The 10,375-nt window shown below is 38.0% G+C and overlaps 1 protein-coding gene across 3 annotated transcripts in view; it reads left to right on the top strand.

The window, feature by feature from the left end:
• The window catches only part of ABCB11 (ATP binding cassette subfamily B member 11), a 74,977-nt gene that overhangs the window by 18,059 nt on the left and 46,543 nt on the right, over positions 1–10,375 (top strand). For all 3 annotated transcript variants that reach the window (XM_024756643.1, XM_024756645.1, XM_024756646.1), the window contains exons 7-9: positions 1,219–1,390; positions 4,262–4,386; positions 5,847–6,021. In XM_024756643.1, the coding sequence (XP_024612411.1) occupies positions 1,219–1,390; positions 4,262–4,386; positions 5,847–6,021 (472 nt within the window). The remainder of the gene's footprint in view (positions 1–1,218; positions 1,391–4,261; positions 4,387–5,846; positions 6,022–10,375) is intronic.

The raw sequence follows: 10,375 nt of genomic DNA, 5'->3' as shown, positions 1-10,375 counted from the left end.
AATTGTGTTGAATTTAAGTTTGAGGTCCAATGAAAGACAGTTAGTTTGTAGTGTAGTGAAGATAAAAGCAGACTGAATGTTGGGGCCCCTACCGTCCAGCACTCATTCTGCCCTTTACTTACTTTGACCTTGAACAGTTACTTAAGCTTGCTAGAATACAATTGTGTAATCTCTCTGTAATGTCTAAGGTCCTTTTTTGCTATCAAGTCCTAAGCCTTGTTTGCTCCATCTGGACCAGAGATTATGGGAATGTTTCCAGGAATATGAATTTAATGTAATGATAGTCAACCAATACTCTGGAGCACTTACCCTATGCAAGGCATAAAGATATACCACAGAGCTCCTGACCTCAAGGAACTTACAGCCTAGTAGGAGGGATAAAGGGTTCAAGCAAATAATCAGAGCTAACATACATTGATTGTTTACTATATGCTAGGCACTTGTCTACATATTGGGTTGGCCAAAATGTTCGTTCGGATTTTTCATATGTTACAGAAACACCCGAACGAACTTTTGGGCCAACCCAATACTTTACGTGTATTAACTAATCCTCACTGCTACCGACTGAGGTAGGTTCTGTTTTTATCTGCATTTTATAGATGAGGAAACTGAGACATAGAAAAGCCAAGTAACTTGCCCAAGAACAGCTTGTGTTTAAATTCAGAGTCTGGCTCCAGAGTCTGTGCTGTTAACCACAATTCTATACCGTGTATAAGCAGAAAGCAATAATTACATACACATACATATACGCATGTATACAGATTAATTACATTGCTATGATAACACAGGAAAGAAGTTATTACTTCTCCCTGGGGGATTATATAAATTTTTATGAAATAGGTGGTATGTGAGTAGAACCTTGAGGCTGAAAAGATTTAGCAGGTATAAAGGAAAGAAGGGCTGTTTAGGACAAATCAAGGATATTAGCTTTAAGAAAGAAAGGGACAAATAAGAGGGTTTCCAAAAGTCTTTGCCTATGTTGAATGAACACCAGTCAGGAAAACTGGATTAAGGACACACTCCCTTGGCTATGAGGAGAGAGGCTTGCTGCCCTCCCAAGCTGCAGCAAAATTTCCAAGATATGAGAAGCTATTAAGTTTCCCAAGGGCAATGGCGTACAGAAATAGGAGTGTTTAGAAAGGAAAGATTGTACTTTCTCAGCAAGATATTGAATTGACTAAATTCAGTTTTAGTGACCAAAGCCTCTCTTGTTTCTAGTGATATTAACAAAATCAATGATGCCATTGCCGACCAAATGGCCATTTTCATTCAGCGCATGACCACGAGCGTCTGTGGGTTCCTGCTGGGATTTTACCGGGGTTGGAAACTGACCTTGGTTATTATCTCTGTCAGCCCTCTCATTGGGATTGGAGCAGCCATCATTGGTCTGGTAAGAATGTCTTCTCACTTCTCTCCATGGGAAGACTTTTGCACTGAGAAACAGCCAAAAATGTGAAGCTTGATTCCCTTCTCCCGAGTATGTTTAGTCAACATCATTATCACCATTTTGATTTATTTTGTTTGATTATTACTCAGTATCAAATAACATTCCATTATTAGATTAGGGATTAATAATGTTTTAATAACACAAATATTATTGTATTAATAACAATAACAACTACGTTAATTGAATATTTACTATTTTGCCAGGCAGTATTAGGAGCCTCAAGGACATGATCTCTAATTTTACAACAATCTTATAAAGTATTAATGCCATTTTAAATATAAGAAATGGAGGTTCAGAGAGGTAAAGGGACTTGTCTGGAACTGCACAGCCAGTGAATGACAGAATAGGATTCAAATTCAAGGAAGCCTGATTCTAAATCCCCACTCACTCTGCAGTGTGCCTGTGGCTTCCCGTGGTCTCCCAAGTTCAGATGCTTCCCTCAGAAAGGCCCAACAAATAAAAGAGATTTCTGCAATTACACTGTGTTCTCCATTCCATCTGATCAGTTTCAGAGAGAGGGTTATCTGACCCATTCAGAGAAGTATCCCAGTCACAGTTTCCATTCCCCAGGTATGCAGGCCAAGAAAAAGTATAGGAGTAGGAATTTGGGGTCATCCCAGTTAAAAAACACTCCCAAGGATTGAGAAATTATTCTATTTTACTTTTAGAGTAGCCACATTAGATAACAGGTCATGGGGTCAGGCACACTAATAATTTGCTGTAAATGAGAATAGAATTTAAGTGAAAAGCTGCACATACATTCACATCATTGAGCAACAGGTACCGATCTCCATGACTGTATTTTCTAGCAAAATACTCTCTACACTCCACTGGCTGTATTACTCAAATGTTTCCCAGGTAATACAGAGTGACAATAGCAAAGAGCTCATTCTACTTAACTAGGCCACCACCTGGCTCTACCACCTGGCTCAAGAAAGATATGTTCAACTCGTCAAAATGTCAGTTTCCTCATCTTTAAAATAAGGTTAGTACCTCCCAAAGTCATTGTGATGACTCAAGGCATTATCCTTGTTATGCACTTAGCATAGCATCTGGCACAGAATTAATTACTAAAGAGATATTAGCTTTTGTTTTTTTCCCAATCCACCAAATCATGCAAGTTTTACAACAGTCTTTCCTACCAAATGCTTTTCAGCTGCACTCCAGGGAAGCCTCAACTTCCACAGAGGGTCACTGGGGAGTCTGCAAACATTTGATTCAGCACTTTTTTCCCTCCAAAAAAATTTAATCTCTTTCTTCAAACCCACAAAAGATTAATATTCACACTCAAATGGATCATATGTCACCTTTTAACATGTTGGAGACCAACAACATAAACTGGTTAACTTGATTTCAAATAGGCTCAAAGCACAGTTTCTCTTGTCTCAGTGTCCATATTTCAACTTCTTGTAAATGTGTCACCGATTTGGAATGTTGTAGCTCTGCACTTGTTTCTTCTTGAATTCAGGTGTGTGCATGTTTGTGTAAAATGATACGAGCAATTTCACTAAGCTCAATTCAAAAGCAGGACAAAAAAAGGTGGAGGGGGCAATATATGACATATTAGAATGTGACATTTAGAACTGATCATAGGTTTTGTATGCCTTTGTATGACTTTTATATACCTACAGTGGGAAACATGAACAACTGTTAGATATTTCCCAATATACATCTTTTAAGTTCCTATATCAGTTTAATTGAAGTATCAAGAGATTCGTTAATGTACCATTACAATAAAAACTGATAACATTCGCAACTACTTAATTTTCTCATTACTATGCTCATTACATATTTCAGAAGTAAATTAGAAGAGGATTGTGGTAAAAACTGCCATACCATCCAAAGTCAAATTTTAATGTTGATTCAAATAGCCTTACTTTCCTTTATTGTTGCCTTTCAATTCACAAGATTTATAAAATGTGGACTTGTGAAATAAATATATTGTAATAAAATACCATTTTACTTATATGTTAAAATTCTGTCTAAGATTTTGTTTGATAAGGGTTTTGCTGCTAAAAGTTTGGAAAACCTTGGAAGATAAACTTCCTTAGTCTGGGTACTATATATATTTTTAGGTTTCTGAGCCAGTTAATCTTTCACAACATTTGCTTTTTCCCCTTCTTGTTTCTTAATCTGTGCCAGGGAAGTCTTTGGTGGTTGATTCTAACTAGGACTCAATCCAGGTCCAATTTTAGAAAAACTTAACTTATTTAATATTAAGTGCAATGTCTTTTTCTTTCCTTTTGTAAAAAGCAAAACTAGTTAGTTGAGTCCCTACAGTTGAGTCAAGTGGTGTAATATTTATCTGAAGCTTTCTCCTATGGAATTACCTCTGCTGCATATGCCTTTGCATGCTCAGAACCTCTCCCTTATTCTATATTCTAATGAATATAACAACACCTGCATGGGCCTCTGGTCTTTGCATGTGGTATTTGTCTGTAAACTGTGACATGGCCTTTGGACAATAGCAATGAACTCTGACATGGTTTGACTTGAAAACGTCATTAATATGTTGACTGAAACACTGTGGTCACATAGAATGCCCTATTTAGTACATACTCTGTGAGAAGTTTCGTTGAGGCTGACTTTTAATGGAGTCATTTTGATATGTCAACAACCAGACACCCATGGATGAGGCTTAACATGGCTCAGACTTGGACCAAATTCTTTCCTCGGTAAACGCTGTTCCAGTGGGAATCTAGTCTTGTATTGAACTGTGCTACATGTTTGCTCTGCTAGATGAATCAATGAATGGCGGAGTGACTTACCTAATTATCTGGTCTTCACATTTTATTTTTTTCGTTTGGACTTCAGAGTGTGTCCAAGTTTACAGACCGTGAATTGAGGGCCTATGCCAAAGCAGGGGCAGTGGCTGATGAAGTCATCTCATCTATTCCAACAGTGGCTGCTTATGGTGGTGAGAAAAAAGAGGTTGAAAGGTTAGTTAATTGAAATGTCTGCCACTTTCCTGAACTTTGTTGATCTGCATACTACCCTGAATCTTCCCCATTTTGTATAAAGTGGCAGATTCACCTTGCTATGGTACCCTGAGGGAGCTTTTGTTCAAGAGGTGGCTAAGCTAAGCAATTAGATTGGTCAAAGCACCTACAAAAGACTCCCAAGACTTTAGCTCTGTGTTCTTGAAGATGATGCAGTTGGTGGCTTTTAGAAAGCCATCTTAGGTTGGATATTTGTTTCAAACTCTGATGGTGTGTGTGTACATACACCATACTTCATGCCAGTCTAAAACACTGTCTTCTGACATTAAGGAAAAGCCTACCTGATCTAAAATGCAATTTTGCACTTTTTTATTGAGCACTTTTTTTTTTTTTTTTTTTTTTTTTGCTGTACGCGGGCCTCTCACTGTTGTGGCCTCTCCCGTTGCGGAGCACAGGCTCCGGACGCGCAGGCTCAGCGGCCATGGCTCATGGGCCCAGCCGCTCCACAACATGTGGGATCTTCCCAGACCGGGGCACGAACCCGTGTCCCCTGCGTCGGCAGGCGGACTCTCAACCACTGTGCCACCAGGGAAGCCCAATTGAGCACTTTTTTATTCAATGTGTTTTATTCAGCTACTGTACTATATGCTCTTTCTAAGTCTAAGATTTCCATTTAATCAAATAACATTTAGCATTGATATATTATAGACCATCATTCTAGGAGATTAACTGTTAATGGAAATCAAAACCTAAATGACCAAAACAACACAGTTGTCAAAACTTTGATTTTATTTATTCTTCCATTTATCTAGTATTTGTTGAGTGCTTATCAGGTGCCAGGTACTGATTTTATAAAACAGCCACCAACTTAACTAAACTTTTATTGCGTATGTTGTAGATCTAGTATGATCACATTCTCAGTTGCTACCAAATTCACCAAATGAAAAAGAGAATAGGATTTACAACCTCTGATTATCCTCTTTTCATTTTTTTTTCTTTTGCTTCTTTTGTTTGTGAAGTGATTACCTTACTTCTCATAAAACATTGCATTAGCATATTTCCTCCACTATGGAAGATATTATCTTTCATGTCATGTGACTTAACGAGAGAATTCAAACACAAATAATACTAGATCCCTCATGGTCAAACATTAGTGTTGAAAATTCTTTTCTCTTGGGGCAAAGCTTACCCCACTGTACTCATCCAAGAGGTAATCAACTATGAGGCTTTGTTAGGCATCATCCTTTCAACACATTGTCACTGCCAGGTTGAAGCAACTTTTAAGGAACTACACAGGCGTTATTGTTGTTTTCTTTCCCTAAAGCTGCTCTGTGTTTGGAATGATTTTATAAGCATTGATTAAAACCACTGCATTGTGGCCTGTTCTAAACATTTTAACTTGAACTGCTGCTGCTGCTGTTGCTGTTGCTGAAATAGACTCAAATGTTTTCTGTTCACAGGTATGAGAAAAATCTTGTGTTTGCCCAGCGTTGGGGAATTAGAAAAGGGATAGTGATGGGATTCTTTACTGGATTCATGTGGTGTCTCATCTTCTTGTGTTACGCTCTGGCCTTCTGGTACGGCTCCAGACTCGTCCTGGATGATGGAGAATATACAGCAGGAACCCTTGTCCAGGTACTTCCGTCTTGATGACCTAGACAGAACATTTCCCGCCGGTATCTCAGCAAGGTCCACAGTGAAGGCATTCTGTTTATCCCGTTAGTGTCTGAAGGAGGAAAGCCTCAACGATTTGATGGAGTCCATCTGTTGAAACAGCAATACTTGTGCCTTTTATAGTAAAGGGATGCTGAGCATTTGAGTTCATGAGACTCGTGATTTCATGCTTTCCAATCAACAGAAGATATTATAGCTGTAAAACAATGATTTTTCTGATTGAATCCAAAAGATGAAAATGGAAAGTCAGGGATCTCCTAGCTAAAAATTAACAGCTTATGTGGTTGAGCTTAATAATGGCATAAGATATGTGCTAATGGACATAGTTGTTAAATACACTCACTCATAGTTACTAAAATACAAAGCCAATAATATCCTCAACTGAACAGGTAATACAAGTATATTTTATTTCTCACTTGCACTGTAGCCATGCTATAGCTAATGTCTTGGCTACTTTAATTTCCAGTATCTTTTCAGTTGTCCTTTCAAGAATTAATTATTGAGCATCTACTATATGCCAGACTCACACAAAGTGTAGAGAATTCGGTAGTGAGCAAAAAAAATGTGATATTTGCCTTGATGGAATTTACAGTTTAGTGGGGAAGCTAAACAATAAATAATCACATAATGCGTAATGACGATGGTGTTATATGCTGCAGAGGACAGGGACCTCGACAGTGAATAGCAGGTGTGGATGGGGTCAGGGAAAGCTCTTTCTTCCGCTCACCTTTCCTGCTTAGCTTACAGCACCTCTCCTTACAGTTAGACTGTTGTCATTGTTCAAATTCCCAACTGGATGGCACTTCCCCAGTCAGGGCTTCCATGCTCATCCAATCTTTTATTCTCCTGCATGGTTTGCTGAACTTTTCCTTTAGAGTCCTTGAATGAATCTGAACACTTGCATTTATTTATATTTGTTCCTGTCCCTTCCCACCCTCACACAGTAAGCTCCATGAGGTCAGGGAGGTAAAACATGAAATATATGTTCCATTTGGTCTGTTAATTATTCAATAAATTATATTAATTTCAAAAGCATGGAAGTGGTTTCATATAAGATTCTTAAAAAATATATTTTGGCTCCAGATTCTAGGTAGGACAGGCATCAATTAAATAATGCAAAATACCAAAATTTTGTGCACCAGAAATTTGCTAGCCAGAAGCCTGCAATTTAAGACCTACTGCTTTTATATAAATACATATCTAGGGAAAGTTGAATAGAAATTCCACTTGCAAATAGAAATGATTATTAGAGGTCAGACCATAATCACTCTAAGGCACTGACTTTATTTCATTAAGAGCATGGTAATACACGAAGAATGACTTTTTAAAATTCAGTTTTTCTTTGAAAGATAAGCAGCTGGCATCATTTGAAGTTTGTTTAAAAAAATTAAATATGATAAGTCATGTTAAAATGTTTTGTAAACCTTAAAGGGATAGCATAGATGGAAAGTGTTACTATTATCGTAATTTAACCACTTTCTTAATAACTTTAATATAGCTTTGCACATTTGAAAAGCCAGTGAAAGTACTGCAGGTCTAAAATCTGACTGTAAAGTCCTTTGTCTTTATTGACCTAATGATTCTTAAGAACTTTCAGCTTTACCAAACTAGAAATACCAGTAGTTGACTTTAGTCTCAACAGCTTGTATCTGCTCGCTCTGCAGAAAGATATGCACTGAGAAAAGACATCATTCTTTTGATTCCTTGCCTGCAAGGAGGGGACAGAAGTGTGTACAAATAACGGTTCAGAGGGCAAAATGAAAAAATGGTATTGAAAATACACAATTCCAGTTGGAATCACTGAATTACCACTGAGTTACCCTTGGTAACTCTCTTCAGTGAAGATCCAATTTTATGGTTCTGTTAAAAGATAAACTGAGGCATATTAAAATTTTTAGAAGTTTGTTTGAGAAAAAATAATTCCTGTTGGGCACACCAAACCAGAAGTGGTTAGAGGGGGTCTATTAATAAAAGCTAGGGGAAAGACTTTTATAGAGAAGAGGAGGAAGCAAAGCAAAGGAATCATTTGATCAACTGTAGCTTAAGTAGTTGCCTTACTGGGGAAAGCCTAATTGGCTGATTGGTTGTCCTTAGGTTTTGATTTCTTAGCCTTGAGGCATGCAGGCTTAGGTTCTGGTCGCTTATGTAGGCTGCCACATTAGGTGGCATTAAAGCCACCTCGGTCTAACGGCGTTCTTGTTTAACTCATTGAACAAGTTCTCACCTTCAAGTTTCCTGCCCGTTGGATTATAGGCTACTCTATACCTTCTGTAAAGAATTCCTTCTCTCAACTGATATTTCTTGAGTACTTACTATGTGCAGACATGGCACACTATGTGTCTCTTAACATTTTAATCATCAATAACTAACCTCAGCTCCTTTTCCTAAACTTTTCCTTGCAAGCCTCCACTTACATCTTAAGAAACTTTTCTTTGGGAAGATGAGAGACATTCTTTAACAGTATAATCATTGGTGAGCATTCCCTTTGTGGTTCTCTCTCTCCCTCTCTCTCTCTCTTTCTCTTGAGCGTGCATGCACTTTTTTGGCCATGCTCTGAGCAACAAACTATAAAGGCTGAGTTTGCATAAGCTGAGTTGAGTGTTTTTAATGCATTAAACTAATTAACAATTAGGTTAATCTAACACATTTTGTGATGCACAAAATCATTATTGGCTGCACAGTAATTGGGCATAAATGGTAAGTATTTCACATAAATGACTGTAATTAGTATCACTTGTACATGGACAAAAAACAGACTCTATGATCTATTACGAAAAAAAGATGAAAGGGAACTGAATGGTGCTGATGGCTGCTCTTTCATGCCCCTCTTAAGTTTCAGGACTCGATAATGAAAAAGTAACAGCAGTAATAGAGAGGAACATTATTCAGTGTATACAAGGTGTCAAGCACTGAGTGAAGTATTTAATATAATTACCATGTGTAATACTCACAACTTCATTCTGTGATTAATGCCATTATGCTACCAGTTAAAAATGAAATGGAGCCATGAGGTTGAGAAATATATGCCAGATAGCACAGGGTGGGATTTGAGCTCAGATCCCTATGACTCTGAGGCTTGACCCATTAACTACTGTCTTCCTGTTTCTGAATCTCTTCCAAGGGGCCACAGATCCCTTTTAATTTAATTTATTTATTTACTTATTTAATTGAACTCTAGTTGATTTACAATGTTGTGATAGTTTCAGGTGTAGAGCAAAGTGATTCTGTTTTTTATATATGTATATATATATATTTTCAGATTCTTTTCCATTATAGGTTATTACAAGATATTGAATATAATTCCCTGTGATATACAGTAGGACCTTGTTGTTTATCTATTTTGTATATAGTAATGTGTATCCATTAATCCAAAACTCCTAATTTATCCCTCCCCCACTCTCCCATTTGGTGACCATAAGTTTATTTTCTATGAACAGATCCCCTTTTCTCCAGCACAACACACCCACAGATAAATTATTCCCCAGAGGTCTCTTTTGCCCTCCCTCTTCTCACACCACAGTCCACAGGGCTGAAGAGTGAGATATTTGGGGTGAGAAATGATGTGTGCTAGCTACTGCGATGGTATTAGGATGCGTACCTCTGTCTGTCTCACTCCCTCTTTCCCTGAGGACCCCGAGAGAGATGTTTGCTTGAGGTAGTGCTTGCAAAGCCAGGCTGAGCAAGGGTTTGACTCTAAACTTCAGTTCAGGCCACTAGTGAGTTGGTCTAGAATCAGCAAACCGTGGCCCACAAGTTAAATCCAGCCTGTGGCCCATTTTTGTAAATAAAGTTTTATTGGAACATAGCCACAGTCATTCATTTCCTACTGTCTATGACTGCTTTTGTACTACATAGTCGAGGAATTGAGTTGAATAATAGCTTCAGCCCATATGGCCTAAAAAGTCTAAACTCTTTACTAACTGGCCCTTTATAGAAAGTGTTTACTGACCCCTGAACTAGGACATGTGGAAGGCTTCTTTTGCTCAGTTAGAAAGACCTCTGATGAGGGTGGTCTTAACACAAATTAGACCACAAGTACTGCTCTGTCTGTTCATCTTCTCACTTCCTAAGTGTGGAATCTCACTTCTTTCATCATCATCATCACTATTATTTATGTGGCTGACATTGGATTAATCACCTTTACACACATTATCATTTACTTCTCATAACAATCCCTTGAGGTATATGCAATCATTATCCCCTGTGTTACAGATAATGAACTACTGGGGCTTGAGAGAGTAAGTAATCTGCCAATGGGAGGAAGTACCTGCCATAATTAAGGAAAAGGACAGATGGACAGATGAAGGACAGTTGA

The sequence above is a fragment of the Neophocaena asiaeorientalis genome, unplaced genomic scaffold (genome assembly GCF_003031525.2).
Source record: "Neophocaena asiaeorientalis asiaeorientalis breed wild unplaced genomic scaffold, Neophocaena_asiaeorientalis_V1.1 scaffold6, whole genome shotgun sequence".
Lineage (NCBI taxonomy): Eukaryota > Metazoa > Chordata > Mammalia > Artiodactyla > Phocoenidae > Neophocaena > Neophocaena asiaeorientalis.
The sequence above is the reverse complement of the archived record's forward strand: the minus strand, read 5'-3'. Positions and strand labels throughout refer to the sequence as shown.